The sequence below is a fragment of the Vidua macroura genome, chromosome 10 (genome assembly GCF_024509145.1).
Source record: "Vidua macroura isolate BioBank_ID:100142 chromosome 10, ASM2450914v1, whole genome shotgun sequence".
Lineage (NCBI taxonomy): Eukaryota > Metazoa > Chordata > Aves > Passeriformes > Viduidae > Vidua > Vidua macroura.
In genome coordinates, this window is record NC_071580.1 from 6323732 (window position 1) to 6343132 (window position 19401).

Genomic DNA, 19401 nt, shown 5'->3' on the forward strand with positions numbered 1-19401 from the left:
ATACATAAAACCTCTCACACTAACAGCAGCTCTGAACTGGAAGACCTTGTAAACCTGAATATGTTTAGAGATGTGAAATAAAACACAGTAAACAATGAGCTCCATGGATTACACAACTGGCACCTCCCCAGTCACATATATCAACTTCCCTTATGTTCCAGCTCTAATCTTTATAATCGGTCTCAGGTTTGACTGATATCCAACTCAGCCTTGATCTATCCCTCTAGTACATTTCTTTTTCCTAAGGCTTTGCATGAAGTGCTTCACTGAATTTAGATGGTTTGGTTTCACAAAGGTTCAATGTTTCTGGTTTCAATACACTTACTTTCCAACTCAGACTAACCTAAATGGGAAGAGATCCACAGACACTGAAATCTAGGAAATTAAAATATCTCAACAAACTACTATAAAACCCAAGGAAACACAGCTAAGCATAACAAGATCTTTGTAAGCACATATTTACATCCCATGCCTTTAGTGTCATTTACTTACTTTGCATAGTTTTGCTATTTTGCTTACAGTTAGATTATAACGGTGAAGGAAAGAATTTTAATTTTACCAAAGATTATCTCACCTTGTCCACTCCTGCACTTAAAATGAAGTTTCCTTTCTTGTTCCATTTTAACGCAAATATAGGACCTTTATGTTGCCCTAAGGTGCTGGCAAGATTACCTGAAAATTTATATTGATATGAATACATTAAAAAATAAAAAACTATGCCGTGAGCCACAATATAGGAAAATATATTGTAAATCAAAAAGTATTTTGCTTACCGTCTTTAGTCCATATCCTTGCAAAGCCATCATAAGACCCAGTTGCTAGAAGTGTACCTTCACTCTGCCAGCAAAAAGGTTATTTATTTATTTTTACTGCTTAACTCAAAGAGCACAAAGCAAATTTGAGGTAGAATAGATCTGCATAGGAGTTACGATATTTTATTGTTTGCAAGTTATTAGAAAGAAGTTCCTGAAGTATAATAAAAGAAGTTACAACGCTCATCAAAACAGAAATATTTCAGGTGCTGCCACAGAGGCCACCGCTGCTGTCACCTAAAATCTGCCCACGAGGTGCTGTAAGCAGGGTTTTCCTGGGAGCATTCGGAGCGCTGCCACGGGCACTTACGTTCCAATCCAGCGAGGTCACGTCCTTGTTGCTGGGCACATCCTGCCCCCCTTCCCGGATGCAGTGCCGGAGCACCAGCTGCGTGGAGCCGCTCGTGCTGTTCTCGCTCAGGTTCCATATCCGCGCTGTCGAATCGCCAGACCTGCACGCACCCGTGGGGACAGAAATGCTGCTGGTCACCCACGGCCCAGCCCGTTTATTTCATGCTCATAGCTACATGTATCCTTATAAAGACAGCCTGTAATGTTATATAATGTGCAATACACCGTATACCAATAATATGCTAATAATATGTGACATTATAATGTATGGTATGTAAAATAATGGATAATATATATTATATATATAGTGAAATAAAGCACTATATATAGTTTTATATATATTACATATACACATATATATTTACATTTTTTACATATTACACATTTAATATATATTACCTTTATATACTTATACATTTTATATATATTACATATACATATATATACATACATAGTATGTAATACAGAATATATGATATATGCTACACAATATATATGCTATGCAATGTATGTTATAACATACATTGATTATATATTATAATATTATACTTGTATATTATACCTGTATGTTCTAGTATGTTAATTGATTATATATTAATTATGCATTAATAAATAATAATAATAAAAATCCACTTTAAAACACTATTCTCTAAAGAACAAACACTGTGGCCATTTGATGTTTGGGGCAGGTGTTCCCTGAGCCTTCTGCCATTGCATCATCATCATCATCATTAATTAATAATAATAATAATAATAATAATAATAATAATAATAATAATATCCATTTTAAAGCACTATTTTCTACACAGCACCGTGCCATTTGATGCTTGGGGTAGGTGTTCCCTGAGCCTGCTGCCCTCCCATGCAGCAGCAGTGTGCCCCAGCACAGACATTCCACACACACACACGTGGGCAGTGCACATACCCTGAGGCCAAAAGGTCACTAACGGGATTCCAGGCACAGATGAACACTTCGGATTCGTGGCCACGCAGCACCACTGCCTTGTTGGGAGGGATTTCCACATCTCCATCTACTTCCATCATATCCGTGTGATTATCTGCATTATGGGAAACAACAGTACAGAGAGGTGGATTTTAGTCTTTTGGGACATTGTGACGCCTGTATGGTTCAGATTCTTCTGCCATGAGTGCAAGAATTCACAATTTATGTGATTCAAAAATTTGACAGAGCTGTCATGCTATTTTTTAAGTTCCAATTAATGAAGCACTATAAACAGATGGGGAGTTTCGAAAATGTGAGAAAACTCTTCGCCCCTGTAAACCTTCACATCCAAATGGATTTAAATTTGGAGCTTCAGAATTAGGGCCAAAAGTTAATTTTTTGCTATGCTAAAAAATAAATGCTGTTACAAGTACTCTGTTTTTCAGGCCCAATACTGCAGAGTACAATATGTTACTAGTCTAGCTTGTGCTGTAGGAATACATTTTTAACACGTTAGTTTTCAAAAATCTCTCTTTACACCAATTGCAGTCTAACAGGCTTTAAATCTACATCTCTGACACTCCATTTACAAAATGCCTTCAATGAATATAATTACATTTGGTGATAGAGTTAACATAACCAAGCTTCTCAAACTTCATCAGCAATTACTGTGGAATTATGGCAGTGTAACTTTCTGCATGGAAGTGAGATTAAAACCATATTGTTCTGCAGAACATACTAGGGGTAATTCAACTGACAAAACAGTTTTCTTGGCATCTACCATCAATCATTTTCTATTATTAAAAATAAATTAATGATGAGTGCAAATGCAGAATGTAAGGAATGCTGCACAGTTCACCTGCTCCATATTTATTCACTGCGGTTAAAGAAATAATTTCACAGCTATTGCTTAATTTAGCATTAAGGGTTTCCGCCACTGTTTGTGCATGTGAGAAAATAGAAGAGGCTATTAAAACATTAGTATTTTTTCAGAAAGAGCACCACATAAAGCATTGCTTCAGTCAGAGGATCTATGCCAGTCTGAAGTGCTGTACAGCCAGCAGGGGTTGCTGGTAGATCACATTTAACAGGGTTGAGATCCGAGGTCTACCCTTCCTCTATCCAGCTCACAGTTACCAAGTAAACACTCCTCTGAGATTTTTAAATTAAAGCATCAAAGTAGAGACCTTGTTTGTTTCAGCCAAAAAATGTATTCTAGCTTTTTATCATATATACTAACAAAAAGATCCAGTAAAATCAGGCTGTAAAACTTGTACGTGGCTCAATGTTAATATTCTCTCAAAAATGGCATTTTTTCAGGTGTTTTTACAAAAAGAACTGTAAATCCCATACTCAAATATGCAATTCAGACTTCCAGAAGAGTATTTTCAAAATCACTCAAACTGATTTCAAAATCAGTTTAATGCCTGACCTTTTCCATACTAAGCCTTATTGTAAGGTATGTTCCTTTGACCAGTGATGACAAACAGAAGCCATTTATTTCACCAATCACAACTAAAATGGAATTCATGAATAAAGCAAACCTGAGAGCAGTTTTATCGAGCAACTTTGAATAGCAAGTAGTGAAAACTGATATTGATAAAAGAGACAAGGGACAGAGGGCTTGTCCCAGCAACCCTGACCTCAATATCACTAGAAGAGCCAGGTACAGCTCTTGGATCCATGGGTTTTACAGAACTTTTTGGAAGGAGTTTGAAGAGCTTCACCAGCAATACTCAGTTTTAACCAGCCATGCACTGGCAGACTCCTTTCCTCATTCCTTGTACGGGACTCAATTTTTTTTCTCCTTTTTATGCAAGGGCCCTGTGAAAAACCTTTAGGTGATGGAAAAGAAGCAGTACTGGAAGTGAGACCAGTCAAGGGAATATTGTGAATTAATGAATTCAGAACTTTGACTCCTGCAATCCCAGATATCAAAAATGGGGACAGCCAAAGGTGAGACACGATCTGTTCAAGGATGTCCTGTGGTGAAGGAATTCTTGGCAAGCTGAAGGGTTACTCCAAACTCCACATTTTTACCTCACTGTCTACAAGCTCATACAATGAGAAACAACTCGGAAGTGCTAACCCAGCTTAAAGCAATTTCTGTCTCAACTTACTTGCTATAGTGTGTGCTCCATTCTCCTCTCCATTTGCAGTATTTTCTCCATTTTTCGCTGATCCCTGTTGGTTGGTGGCGGCTGCAGCTGCAGCAGCTGCTGCCTGCTGTTGTGCAAGTTTGTCTCTGTAGGCCTGTTGTCTTGTCTGTACCACATCAGGCATCACTGCATCTATCAGTGAGAGAGACTCTATCGGCCTACCATCAAACAAGGTACCATCCTAAATTACAGCACAGGGAGAAAAGAAAAAAAAAAAAAAAAGATAACACCAAGTACAAATTAACATTACGGGCAAAGATTCCAAGCAAAACTAAAGAAAACATTTTGATTTAATATAATAAAGCGGTTTACATATGGTGCTGGAAGTGATAACTCATCATTGTTGTGGTCAGGACTGGAATTTTAATGTAAAATTAAGTGGCCACCATAAGTATGTAAAAAAAACCACCACAGGCCTCTGGGAGAGCCTGTGGAATCAAAAGTTACTTGTTTTGAGTTTGCTGAATTGTCTGCTAAAGCAAAAATTCTGTAAGCTATCTATGAATATGATTTCAAACATGAGTGGCTGCAGCAAAATCTAATGGTTTGTTTGAAGAGAGAGCTGCAAACATTGCAACTCGGGTCACTGACTTGTGAAGTTATAGTCTTATTAGACTAATACTTTCCATAAACATATTATCTGGGGAGTTGACTAGTTTTCTTCCTTTTTTTAAACTGTGCTGGCATGCTTTCAAACAACAAGGAAGAATTTTATCCTGAAATGGACAAGACCCAGTTAAAAATACCCTTATACATATGCTAGGGCTTTGTAAGGATCTATTTTTAGGGACTACAAGGATTCCTTGCAATAAATATAGGGTCTTCTTCTATTCCTACCACTTGCTTTATTTTTCTGAGGCTTCCTAAGGGAAAGGATTTGCTTCACTAGGACTGTGAAAACCACACAAACAGCAAACATAAGGGAGACTGGAAAGTGAGCAGAATTAATGGGGGGGGGGGGAAAAAAGTTTCCTTCAGTAATCTGACTGACACACAGAAAGGCTTCTCACCTTCCAGGCACAAATGAGAATGGAAATTGAGGGAGAGTGTCTGCAGCATCAGGCAGGAAGATACATAGCTTTCTGTACTGCTGGAATAACCATTTAAACATCAAATTTAACAGATCCTGCTCAAGATGAATTAGCCAGCAGAGGCAAAAGGCAAACTGGCATATACCTTCAGCCTTCCTGCCACAAATCCAAACCCTCTCTCTCCTTGGAAATCTTGCCTTTGGGCTCACATTACTTCACTGTGATGACACAAGAGCCCAAACAAGAGCTGCACAGTGCTCTCCCACCTCCCTAGTGCCAGTTTACAAAACCACAAAATGAAGAGATTACTAGTCTCAATTATTATCCTCTTGCACTGGATGCACTACAACATTAGAGTAGGGTAAAATCTCTGCAGGCAATGGACCTTTAAGCAATGAGCCAGAACACCATGCCTGGTGTTGGGTGGCTGCACTGGGCAGAACCCCCACCCAGTTATGTCACTCCACTCTGGTTCCACCACTAGAGTCATGGTGAACACCAGAAGTAGGGAATCTGAAGTAAAAGTAAGTAAATAGGATACAAGTTAAAAAAAAATACTGACATTCAAACTTACTGCAAGCAAAGAAACAATGCTCCTGCAGGCAAAGCCTCCTTACCTCATTAATACTGACTTCTGCCTCTACATACTGCAGACCTTTCTGGATGATGGAAATCAAAGCAGCTGGTGGCACCAGAGCACCATTTATATTAGACTGGCTGATATGGCTCTCTATACCAAAGGTAAATGCTGAATGGGAAAACCCTAAAGACAAGGCAAAGACATCAGAATTGATTTACAGATAGACAATGCTACTTGCTGTACCACGGTAGGACCTTCTGTTTAAAACCCATGCAAATTATACAAAGTATAATGCTATACTTGTCAAAGACTTGTCAAAACACCTCAATTCCCTCATAGTTTATATGTGCAAAGGGAGAAAAGCAAAGTTCATACATAAACACAACAATTATTAATTACAGTATCAATGGCAAAACATTTGTGCACAAGTCAATATAAAATACACAATTCACTATAGCATTTAAATGTGTTTGCATATTCAAAAATGAAATGTTTTTACATTGTATCATATGTAGTATTTAATAAAAAAGAATATGTCCAAGACACAAGACTCACTTGCTCTTTTCACTCACTGATTTGACACCCATCAAAGTGAAATGGATCTGTATGTGAACAGAATTCAGCTCATGGTACAGTGCTGCCATAATTGTATAAGCTCTGGCATTTAGAGCTACATCAGCACTGTGCACTGATTAAGAAGTGGCAAACATGTTATGGTGCAGCAATGGTAGCTGCTTGCTATTTATTTGATCACCTTGAAAAAGTGAATTTAAGCTAGAGAAAAATAGTTGTTTCAGCAAGTTAACTATTGTCATGGCATTTTTTTCTTAAGCCACTTTATTTTTTTTTCCTTTTTCCCTGCCACGTAAGCAAGAAGCTGCCTGCAAACTTTCAAATGAAGATGAAGCAATTTTGTAAGTTTGGCTTCTATGGCAAAAGCAATCTGCAACTGGCATAAGAGTGTGTAGTAGTTTTCAGTAAATTCAGGTAGAAAAATGAGGTTTTGCTTTCTTTTGACAAGCAGAAACTGTAAAAGTCTGCCATCTACCATTGCTTCTGGTGCTTCTCTTTTCAATTTGGGAAGTCCATGAGCAGTGGACATATGTTGCATCAGTCAAATGCATTTCCAACAAGCCTGAAGCCACCCATCAGCAATCACTAAACAAAAACTATGAATCAATAAATGTTGAAACAGCAAGGTTAAAGATGAAATATATGTGTATATTTTCTTATATATCTGTATGTATATACCTTAAAGCTGATCTCTTAAACTCCAGTCTTAAGATAACAGTGTATTTTTGCTTTAATTTGCAGACTTCTTTTATGTATTGCTGAGATCATGTTCCCTCCTGCCAGCTGACAATCATCACTTGTTCATTTACTGGGGCATGCCCTGACTTCCAGTCAGATCTTCCCATTCTAAATGTAGGCTGTGTTAAGCAATCAATATCACAGTTGTGAGTAAAAGATGATGTTGTCTCTTACAGAGCTTCACGAATAACCACCACCACAAAACTCCCTGAAGCCATATGGCTGCATCTAGAAACCCAAACATGCAACACAAACTCAAACTGCTGATCTGACTGGGCTGGGGAAGCTGTAAAAATAAGGGAGCACTGCTGCATTCTTGTGTTGTACAGGCACAGTCAGTGTGGAGGGATATGATAGGAAAAAGGTTTATTTTCAAGTCTGACAACGTTCAAGTGTCTTTTGCTTTCTCCTAAGAAGTAGGAGATTCTGGCTACTCAGAAGGACAAGATCCTCCAAAAAACAGGTCCTGGAGGGATGGAGGCTTTTGGGTTATTCCTTCAAAAGATCTGTTCATCTCTATTTAGAATCAAGTGATACAAGTCATAGTCACAGTTGTTACTTCTTTCTTTCAAACACAGCCATATCTGCCCTCCCACAGTCACGTTCAGACAAGGAATTCAGCTACACAAGACCAGCTGGCAGGAGCACCATCACTCCAAAACAACAGGAAAAAACAGCATTTTGCTGATCTTTCTATTTTCTTCTTCAAGCAGCCCTGAAGAAAATGGTGCAAAGTGCCATCATCACCCCGTAGAGAAGTGATCTCCAGGAAAATGCATTTTAGCAATCGAGTGAGTCCTTGGCTGCTTGACTGCCATCTGAAGACTCCAAATGACTAAATCTGATTAAGTTACAGAAGGTAACTTGGCAGGAATTCATTCTCTTGTTGAGAAGAAACACCAAGAAACAGTTCAGACAGAAGCACATGCCTACTGGCAAAATAGTTAAATGAGCCTGTGTTTGCTAAAGCCAGTTGCAGATGAAGATCAAATAAATTATGCATTGTTTAATAACCAGAAGTGTAAAAACTCACCTGACTCTTGCAAGTATCTATATACCAGGAAGTTAACCTCATCACTGCTTATACTCATCTTTATTCCCAGTTAAACCATGAGGTCACAACAAAGGACACAACCCTGCAAATAATAATAAAAAAAAAAAAAACTAGGTCAATTAAATATTTTTAGTACCTAATAGGTATTTCCCAACAAGTGCTATATTTATAAAGTAAGTAACTCCCTGGCAGCATAGACAATGGCTTTATTTTATAATGCAAATAAGTCTACTAGAGTCATTAAAAAGTCATTTGTCTCACCACAAAATAAAGGTCAGTAAATTAAATATTAATGGGCCAGATTCTCATACAATGGAAGTTGGTATGGACTGGGGAACTCTGCTGTTTAATATCAGTACTAAAAAAGGCTTCATACCACAGGTTTTAAAAAATAATCAAGTTTCATCCAATCTACATTACTGCTATGGAATACATCTTTTATAACATGGGTCTCTCTCTGCCTGGTTAACAAAGACCAAGAACGTGATTTCACATTGGCATCCAGGCAGGTTCTCACTTTTACATTCTTATCTACTCCAATTTTCAGGTACTCCTGCCCTAGTGAAAAGGTGCAGAACAGTATGAGCTGTATGAGCTACAACGCAGTGTCTTGCTCAAACAAGCCCAGCTAATCCCACTAAAGATTAGAAAACAGCCATACCTTTTGGCTTTGCAAAAGGAATTCTTGACATTAGAAACAAACTTTAAACAGTCTATTTTTAGTAACATTTCCCTAGGCTTTCAGTCAGTGCTTCAAAAATATTGATGGGATATATATATTTACACACACACACAATTTTTTGCTTGATTTTAGTAATGGCAAATATTTAGCAAGACAAATCATGTATCAGACTACATATACTTTTGATTATAAACTTGGAAAATATGAGGCAACAGCAGTCTTTAAGACATGAAGAGACAGAACACAGTATTTTTTCTGACTCAAAGGGTCATTTTTGAGAACATTCTCATGATGTCTGAGTGTTTGAAAACTCTGACCTTTCCAAGTAAACAAGTGAAAACATCAGCTTTCAGAACATGTTATGAAATAATGTCCACCTCCTGTTCCAATTATCTGTCCAGCACTTTCCATCAGCAAACCTTCCCTGGGTTTTACCCAGCTGACCGCCACCATTGCTTCTCCTACAGAACTGGAGTCTGAGAAGGCAAAGTGACTTTCCTACTGCTATTTGACAAAGTTTTACCTGGGATCTGATGTACAGAAGTACTAGAGAATGGATTTTCCTACATCATTCAAAATAGAAAGTTCTTGCTACATGGCTGCATGGTCTGGCCACTTGCCACTGCTGCTCCAGTGGTAAAGTGGTGAATACAACAGAAAGTAACAACTACAAGGTTATGATTGGCATTACAAGGCTGCCGTGTGTATTCTCCCTGGGCATCTTTTCCTAGAAAGAACTCCCAAGGTAACAGGAGAAAATGACCATACTCTTTTCTTATCACCTAACTTTGAGTTTTACCAGTCAGCTGCAACTCAGCTGGACAGTGGGAACAGCACTCCAGACCTTCCCACAAGTCCCATCATGCTGCAAAAACAAGTCTCAATTAAACCCCTCAAGAACAGTAGAGGCTGAAGGATGAACTCAGGTATGAAGAGGAGTTTATTTGCCTGAAACCACACATGGACATCCCCAAACCTGCCCCAGGCATGAGGTCACGCAGCTCACAGCCATGCTGTGGGAGAGATGGCTTTAGTTTCTGAAGGAAAAAAATTAAATTGCAAATTTAATTTTTTTCTTTTTTTCTTTTTTCATTTCTAAAGGAAAAAGCTGCCCCAAGACAATGACTTCTAATTAAGTGCAACATGACTGGTACAGGAAGGTACATTGATACCAACCCTAGCCCACCTCTCCACAGCCCCAGCCACACCTGGGGTACAAGACATCCCTTCCAAACTCCAATATATACTTTGAGGACTTGTTTACTGAGCAGAATCTAAAATGAATGGCATTTTTAGCCATTTCATGCATTACTCCACCATGTGCAGGACCAAATACTAATTTTATTCAGCTAAGTTTTGTTGCCATACGCAGAGCAAATTATCTTTCTTTAAGACTGTGTTTTACAGAAAAATGCTGTAGGAAGAGGAACAATATTTTCCTTCAGAGGAGGAGGTAATTAACTTTAAAGAGACTCATAAAGAAGATTTTTTACGTTACATACACACACACAAACAGCAGTATTTGTTTCACGGGTCTGTCACCGAGTTTCAAAATCCTGCTGCATCACCAAAAACGATAGATCAAACCACAGAAATCTGATGAAAGTGCTATTTGTCACACAGAGAGGTCCTGAATTATTTATATAAAGAGGGCTCCCCGCTCAAAGCAGAACCATGGAGGTGCCACATCAATTCACCTGTTATGTAGCTGTGTAGCTGAAAGAAAAAAAAAACAACAACCCGTTTTGCTTGTCTGTCAGAAGTGTTCTTCACCCTGCCCGAATCAAAGGAGCCTCATTTTTCCAAGGCTGGTTCCGAGTGTTTTGCACAATAAGGTTTGGCCCTGCCCGGCCATCGGGAGGTGGCACTGCAGCACCAGCTGTGGCACCCTGGCCACCAGAAAAACACAGAAACAGCTCCATGAAACACAGGGTTTGCCTGATCAGGGGCTTGAAACTGGAAAGAGTGCAGAAGGTTCCGCTGTTTTCCCAAAATACTGCTTTGTGCATGTTTTCAGCGCTCATTTACATTTTCTGGGAAGGTCGTTTCTGTGTTTCCCCCACCCCACGCCCCGTGGCTCAGGCAGAGCCTGGGGACAAGCGTCCCACAGCCAAGTGACACAAGAAATGTGAGAAGAACGAGCAGCAGCAAACCACCTTCCTTCCAACCCAAAGCAAAATGTCACGTTAAAGAGAAAATACAGTAGAAGAGGATACAATAATTATTTCCCTTTGACACACTCTGAATTAACACCAGGCTTACACTGTCAGCCCTCAAATTGTTTGTGACAAGGGACCCATGATTGTACTCATGTACCCCACATCCTAAAAAAAATGACTTCATCAATGCTGGCTAATTCCCCCCAGATTCACTATTTCCACAAGCAATCAACTACTCATTTTGGACACTTTAATAGATATTAATATTGCTCTTCATTTTATATGCAGAAATTAAATCACCGAAGAGACACATAAAAATCAGACAAAAGTAAGTAGACGTTAACATGAAATTCCTAGCAATCTTAGATTTGTAGCCTAATTTGCATAGGGACCATTAAAATATCTTAAAATATTTGCAGCTTTATGTCCCAAACCCATTCTAAAAATGTGATGAGATCCTTAAGGCCCTTTTTCTTCCTTGCCCTTAGAAACATTCCAGGTCTTCCTCAAAACATTCTGTGGAATTGCATGGCAAAGAATGATGCACCCGCATTGCTGTTTTAGATCCAATTATGCTTTTAAAGGAAATCTCTCCCACTTGCCTCTACTTTTGTTTTGCGCCCTGGAGCAGGCACAGCACATGCGAAGCAGATTCCTCACTGGTAAAACTAGGATTAAATAAATAAATAAAGTACCCCATGACAAGTAAAAAAAGGATGGGCATGAGAGCTTATGAAAGATGCTCAAATTGCTCATGGGATCACATCAGGATCGATATTCCCTGCTCAAAAGAAAGTCCATTTCAGCAGGCCTCTTCCCAGGTTTAATTTCCTTTCCCAGAGGATGGGCCTGCAGTTTGTAACACCCCTGCTCAGTTAGAATCAGCACAACATCCAGATATACCAGGTAATTTTTAAGTCTGCTATAGAAAGTCCCAAAGTCCCAAAATTTATCAGGCATAACACACATCAGCCGTAAAAGTCAACTGTATAGAGATGCTACCCTTGAGATTTACTCAGGAACAGGTCAGGAGCAGACAAGACACACACCTGTGCTTTAGACAAACTGACCCACTCATTCCATGCCAGGAATCACACAAAAATTCATTTGGAAGCTACTTTTTCCAAAGGAAATGAGGTTTTTTATACCAGAGACAACACCAGCTCTGGCTTTGCTCCCAAGCTGGCAGAAGTGTGTCTGTGTTTCTGTGCCTGCCCCAAGGCAGACGGGGCAGGTCTCACCCCAGCACCTCTGTCCCTTGAGGACCATTCATACACCTCATACCTGGGCAGCAAAATCTACAACTAAAATCCATTAAAAAGGAGATTGAATTCCACTGTCACCAACACCAGGTCTAATCAGTGCCCAACGGTGCAAACCTGGCTGTGCTTCTGACAAATCATAATTCCACTCCACATGTTTGTGCTAGCTTTGTACTCCTTGTCCAGGCTCAGGCCAAATGCTGGAGAACAGATGCCACCCAATATAACTCCTGGCCTAATAGGGTTTTGGTTGTTTAGGGTTTTTTTTTTTTTTCAGACAAACCTGAACTGGCAGAGAAGGTTTATACATCAGATTATTACTGGGTATCTCTTAATCACCATTTGATAACATACTGGAGTTACACTACAATTAGAGTTATTGTATCATCAAATAACAGCCTAAGAAAGTGATATTTCTGCAGTTGTAGCTGGGCTCCAACAGATTCCCAATAGGTAGGATAACAGGAAAACCTGACATGCTGCTGTGAATAATAATTCCCCAAAACCATATCAATCATTAGTTTGATATCAAATATGATATGTTAAAGGGAGCAGCTAATGCTCTGGGTAGCTCTGAAGAATGCTTAATGTTCAGACATAAACAGACTGCTACATTTATCCACGGAAAACAGAAGTCTGGCTACAGAAACAATAAATCCCCTACAACAAAAATGTTGCCATCTGAGCTTTTATTTTTTCCTCTTTTGCAAGAAATCCAGACAAGTATTTTGCTAGCACATGTGCACATAGACATTTTATCAATTGTTGCTTAAGAGTATTTCTTGGTTTTAATGGGCATGATGATTAAAATAAAAAGAGCAAAGGGTGCTGTTTCAATCCAGCCACTCAGACCTGGCGAACTCCTGGATGTGTGAGGTTTCAGCAGGATTACATTCAGTTACCAAAGCCACCACAGGTTACAGAACTGGAAATTTAAACCACAAAACACCGTTCCTTGTGGCTGCTGTTCTCCTAAAGCTTTCTCCAAATGCTCTTCCCTGAGACACGGTGGATCCATCCCCAATGGCTGAAGTAATTCCTAAGTTTACATCCAAAGAAGAGTTCTGCACAGCCCTTTAGAAATGTTTTATAAAGGAAAACTCAGAAAATTAATTAGTGGTTCCTTTATATCAAGCGTGCAGACTACGACTCGTGTTGTACATCCTCTGCATCAGAATTTGACACCAATTTCAATCAAAATGAACATTTTGTCACACAGTAAAAAGAAATAAAAAAGGTTGACTTTTCTTCAAGTGTACCAACTACTTGGTCTAAACACTCCTATTTGCTCTTTCACATCTTCACTTGAGCAATGGGGGCCAATATTGTATTGGACACAGTACAACTGAACCCTTAATAAAGTTTTCCTACTGTCTGATGATCTGCAGTTAGGAATTCTAACATTCTGAATGAAAAGAAAATAATTTTTCAAGTTAAATGCCCAGGTGTTTTCTGTAATATCTCAAAATAGTGTTCTCATTTTCTGCATTTTTACCTGTGCCTCTAAGTTCCTATTAGCTGAATGCCCTTTTGTTTTAGATTTAATAATATGTCAGATGTGCACTTGCACAAAAATTATCTGTAATTCTATCTTATCAACCTTCTTACTGATTTCTCATATCATCAGGCTTTTACTTTTCCTTCTAGTAATTTAAACCAAGAGATGCTTCTCATGTTCATTGTTTAACTCTATTGCTTTGCTTTCAACCTCAGGAATATAGCTTAATTTCTGAACACCAAAAAAAACCACTTTTCCTTTCCTCATCTGAATTGCCTTCCTTAGCTCAGGCAATAAATATTTGTATTGTGTACTTCAGCTTTAGTGACCTAATTTATGGCAACAGTGTCTGCCTTTCTATGCCAATTTGAGAGTATGAAGAATACAAGATGACAAAGCCAGTCTGAAATCTTCTGAAGAAAAAGAATTACAACCCTGAAAGGGAAGAGAAGGAAAAAAAATAAAAACCAAACAAAACCCAAAACAAAACACAAAATCACCCAGAACCTTGGCTAAAAGTAAGTTACTGTCTACTTATCTGAAAAATGCAGCCCAGTCCTGAGTACAGTTACAAAACATGCTGCAGATGAAGCCCATTTGTTGATTTTGCCTAGAGCAAAGTAGTATTTAATTACTGAACTCGGAATCTCCTCCCCATAGTCCCACGCTGTGTGACCCAGGAGGCTGGAATTCCGGATGTGACAGCACAGACACAAGCGACAGCATATCCAGTATTGAGTTTCCAGGGCTATGGCTACAGAGCTGCAAACTTCTGTGCTTTCTAGAGCTGAAAACACATCTTCCTGGACAGCTATAGGGCATCTTGCAGTGATTCTTGGCAGCCACGTTTTGTAAATTCCCAGGCTGACCAAAGATACAGGGATATTTCTGGTATTGACACTCTATTCAACGTTTTAGGTTCTTGAACCTTTTTTTCCTTTTCGTTATTACAATGCAACACGAGAAGAAATTATGTTTGGGGAAGATTCTTCTCCTATTTCCTCTATCAGAGTAGCAAAGACATATTGTTTATTAGTATTTTAAAGACTTTTCAACTTTCTGGGTAACAATGAAAGTACACACAGATGGACTAAAGGATCTCCAGAGGTCCCTTCCAATGCCAATCATTCTGTGATTCTGCGACAGCTCTTTAAAGGCACAACTGTCCAGCATGACAATTACAACCCTGCTGAAATGGAGCTAGTCCTGATACACCCTTCTGCAGATGCAGATATGTTCCTTTGTAACTTAAAAGCCAAACTCAGCTGCTAAGAACATGCAACAAAACCTCAAGCAGTAAGTCCTGCCTCATTTTTGATTACTTTATGAAAGCTATCCCTCCCTGACTCCCCACAAGATCCCAAGCCCAAACATCTTGTTTTGGGAAAGATTTTTAATCGTAGAGCTCAGGCTCCCTGATGGAGACAAACTGGGATTAAATGAAAACTGTCCAGACATAGTAGTTCAAAGATTAAACCATCACTCTTTATCAATACTTAAATAATTACCAAAACACACCAGGAAATATAGCTAAACATTATGAAATGCTCCTTGATCAATTGTCTAATCCAGATCAAAGGCATTTTTAGAAAGGAAGAACCTGTGGCTTGATAGGATGACCTTCAGGGTTAGACTGTCCTACCCACACTCACGTTGGACAGATGATTATGGCAGCAAAACTGGAAATGTGGCATTCGTAGAACTGATTAGAAAGTGATTGGTCCTGATTGATGACCAGAATTAGCAGAATCACCTGAGGGAGCACTGGCGTAGGTTTGGCCAGTATGGATTACTTCAAGATGACCTGCAAGGTCCAAATTCCAGGCTCTGTGTGCTAAATGAATCTCTGTAATGGAAAGGGAAGCACCAGACAAATGCTTGGCATTCCTCCAGGGAGAGACATCTGTTCATGTGTCCCTCAAAAAGGGAAAATCACCTTATTAGAGGGGCATCTCAGGAACACTGGTAACATCAAACAAGCACTGCAGCTTCCATTCTTAGGCCATTAGAAGGATGTCCCTTTAGACAGAGTTACAGTCCTTCAGGAATACCTAATTCCAATAAAGACAGACTTCTGCAATCAAACTTTTAGACCCTGTCTCAAGAAGGCTTTATGAAATTGTTCAATGGCTTTACTAAGTGCTAAAATAGCTGCCTGCTAATGCTGCCTGGATCTAGACAAAGAACAGCTGCTGGAATCAAGTCCAAGAAAGGTGAAAACTGGAAAAAGCCTTTTCTGCAACATTGTTTAAAATCCTCTATGCGCCTTTTTGGCATGCACCTGGTTTTAAGTATGCAACTATACTGCTGCTGATCTCCTGTGCCGCATTAAAGCCTTTGCAAGAAATTAATTATGGATGAATGTGGGAGCACACCCATTAAACCTCGCTTGGATCAAACTGTGCAAAAAATTCTGAGAAAATAACAGATTGAGAAGAGCCCTTGAGTAAGTCAAAATGAGCCCCATCAAGGGCTTCTGCTGAGACTAAGAAGGGGAGGGGCAAGGTCCAAAAGTGCTTTTCTATTTGTGAACACCACCACTGAAAATAAACACAACTCCTGTGGTTCAATCTTTTTGATCAAGAACCTGTAGAAATTAACAGCTAAACAGGGCTAAAAATCTCCATACTGTGCTGAGTTTCTGCTCTCACTTGATTTATTCTCATTTTCACTGCTAGAAAACCCACTAAATAACATGGCCTGTAAGTCTGATCAGGAACATTCCATTTTTTCCAATATGTTCTTCCTGATGTTCCCACAATAGATCATTCAGGGCTCTAAGGGACTGTGTCAATTGAATTGAATGATGTGGTCGCCTGCTGGTACATAAATGCAAAAGCAAAGCTGAGGGGGTTTATTTTCAAAACAGGAGACATTGATCCTGTGACAATGTTCCATTACCCTGACTTTATTTCTATTAGAGACAGTGATTACATCTACATCAATTGCTTGAGCTGATGGATACTGGTGCACTAACAGTGACACAGTTTTTCAGTAGGCTGCTGCTGTATGCTGACGGCTTACAAAACAAGACTCATTCTCCAGCTAATGCCACTTATTTCTCCATGGAAAACTGCTGCAGTTTGGGCAGAATTTTGTAATTAGTCAGTTCTCAGCTGTCTGTGATTTTTGGGTGAGTTTTGTGTGTTCTGTAAATCTTATTGTGGAATGGTGATTAGTGATTGTATAGCCTGGCATGGATTCTATTTGTTATGATTAAAATATTTACATTGCTACCTGCTGTTAATAAAACAGCAGATGTAGTTCCCAGAAGCAGCTGTGGGAAGGTATTTCTACACTCCTACAACAGCAGCCCTATCTTGACTGGGTTTTTTTCATATGGCTGTATGGGCTCCTCTTCCCTTTTCATGCAGTGTCACCCTTTTGCAGCCTCTGCCCGCTGCCCTTGCTATCCTTCCCAAGCTGGTGATCCATCTTCCAGCTTTCATCTCTTCATCTGACATCCGATCTCAAGCCTGTGGCCACACATTTGCCCTGGTTTTCACCTCCTCACCATTCACTGCCCACAGATACTCTGCACTCCTAAGCCCATCTCTCCATCTGCTCTCCAGAGCATTCATCTGTACCTCCTTCAGTCACTCCTTTTTCTATGTCCTTCTTTCATTACTTTTCCATTACAACACAAGTTGCTAACGTTTTGCACAAATAAATTCTGCTGGTTGAAGAAAAAGAAAAAATTCAATTCATCATCAACAGCAGCATTTTCTAGTCCAAGTAAACCTTGATCATTTTATTTGTACTTGTTTGTTTAGCCTGGTGCCCTGAGTCACGTCCTGAACAGCCTGCAGGAGAAAGGCCTTTGTCTGACGCACGTCAGTGTATTTACCAGCATGGGTTCCCTCACTCTTGATAAGGAAGTTTTTTTAATGTTGCCATAACAACAAGAATTCGAGGTGATTAAGAGTGACACCTGCACAGAGTAACCAAGCACTGCTCTCAGTTCCCAGCACCTGGACAGGTGCAGAAACTGTGACCAGAACAGTCTGCAGAGCCAACCAGCACCTCCTCTCTGCCCCAAGCCGGTGCCCACAGCTCAGCACAGCATCTTAGCTGGGCACCTCCCTGCTCAAGCCGATTTCAGACTGCACATCTAGAATTTTTGCACAATCAACAGCAAAAAAAAAAAAAAAAGACTTCAAATTGTGCTCTGTGGTGTGACTGGGGACTTGCAAGGCTGAGCCTGCAGGGATCCAAGCAGCCCATGCCCAGCAGTTCTGAGAGCAGTGAATTCTGCTGGAGTCCAAGTTTGGAAACACTCATTGGTGGCCACTTCTGCCTGATAGTGTTGGAATAGGCTTTTTTTTCCAAAACACTGTATTTTTGGGGTTTATTAAGGTTGATATTATTACTTGGGTAGCTACATTAAATTTCTGCAGGTCTTTGGGGACTGGTTCCTCTTCCCTCGTGAACAACCAAATTAAAACACGCATCACCAAACACGCCAAACACGCATCAGTCTGGGCAAAGACAGCTCCATGAACACCTTTCCCAACAAAGGATCCACTCCCTCATTTACTCTGCCCCTCAGGTCTGAGCCTGAACACTCTCATCTCACCTTTTAAGCACCTACAAAGTTATTTGGACAGGTATTATTTTCAGTGCAAAAAGTTGACAGAACTACTCCGTAAATAATACTGACCACATAACTGGAGCAGGAGCATTTCCTGGAGTGGAAGGATGCTCTGTGTGTGTGTGAGCATCTTTCCTGACCCCTACATTATTTTAGAAAGCATCAGGGATTATCAGGCACAGTACAGCTTCAGCAGTGTTGAGGATATAAACATATTAGAAAGACAGAGGCAGTAACGAGGTGCTCAGTGCACAGAACAGGTCTTGAATAGGCTTTGATCCGTTCTAAACGCAAATAAACCCAGCTTATTTCCCCATAGTTAAGCCTAGGCTTTTATGCCTTTCCCATGAGAAAAGGAAGTTTTAGAATTATGTACTCTGGCAGAATCTAATTTGGGAATAAATAATTTTTCTGAAATTCCTTTGTGATACATAAAAGCTGCCAATTCTTTTCCTGAGGCAGATGTCTCGTTGAACAGTAACTGCTCTGAGTCCCAGGTTTCTGAAAAATTAAGGATGAAACACAAAACCCCTGTGAGGGAATACCATAATGGGGTGAAAAAGGAAAAAATATCCAACCTAACAACCCCACATGACATAGAGAAGATCCTTCAGTCACAATTTATTGAAATTTCAAGTCAAGAAAATATGAACTGTTAACAAGTAAAGATAATTTCCAGCTTTAGTGGCCATTTAGTGGCCAGAATCAGCTCAAGAGCAACTACATCAGAACCTGCTATTACTGAAGAGGAGGCCAGATTTCTTTGCCTATTTTTAAATTTGGGATGAAGAAAAAGAAGAGGGTGCCCTTTGGACAGGGAAAACAATTAATTATACCAACAATGCTGGGGTTTGTTGTGGATTTTTTAAAGAAAAAAAACCTTGAATACCTCTGACTTCTTAGGACAGGGTCAGTATTACTCATGAGTTGCAGATTAATGGCAAACAGATTGGTACTTGTGAACATTA

The 19401-nt window shown here is 39.6% G+C and overlaps 1 protein-coding gene across 2 annotated transcripts in view; it reads right to left on the minus strand.

Annotated features, from left to right (window-relative positions):
• TBL1XR1 (TBL1X/Y related 1) overlaps positions 1-19401 on the minus strand; it is a 108412-nt gene that overhangs the window by 13929 nt on the left and 75082 nt on the right. For both annotated transcript variants that reach the window (XM_053986382.1, XM_053986381.1), the window contains 7 exons: positions 8221-8323; positions 5914-6059; positions 4227-4446; positions 2089-2221; positions 1123-1264; positions 774-837; positions 575-672 (listed from right to left, as the gene is read on the minus strand). In XM_053986382.1, the coding sequence (XP_053842357.1) occupies positions 575-672; positions 774-837; positions 1123-1264; positions 2089-2221; positions 4227-4446; positions 5914-6059; positions 8221-8278 (861 nt within the window). In that variant the 5' untranslated portion in view covers positions 8279-8323. The remainder of the gene's footprint in view (positions 1-574; positions 673-773; positions 838-1122; positions 1265-2088; positions 2222-4226; positions 4447-5913; positions 6060-8220; positions 8324-19401) is intronic.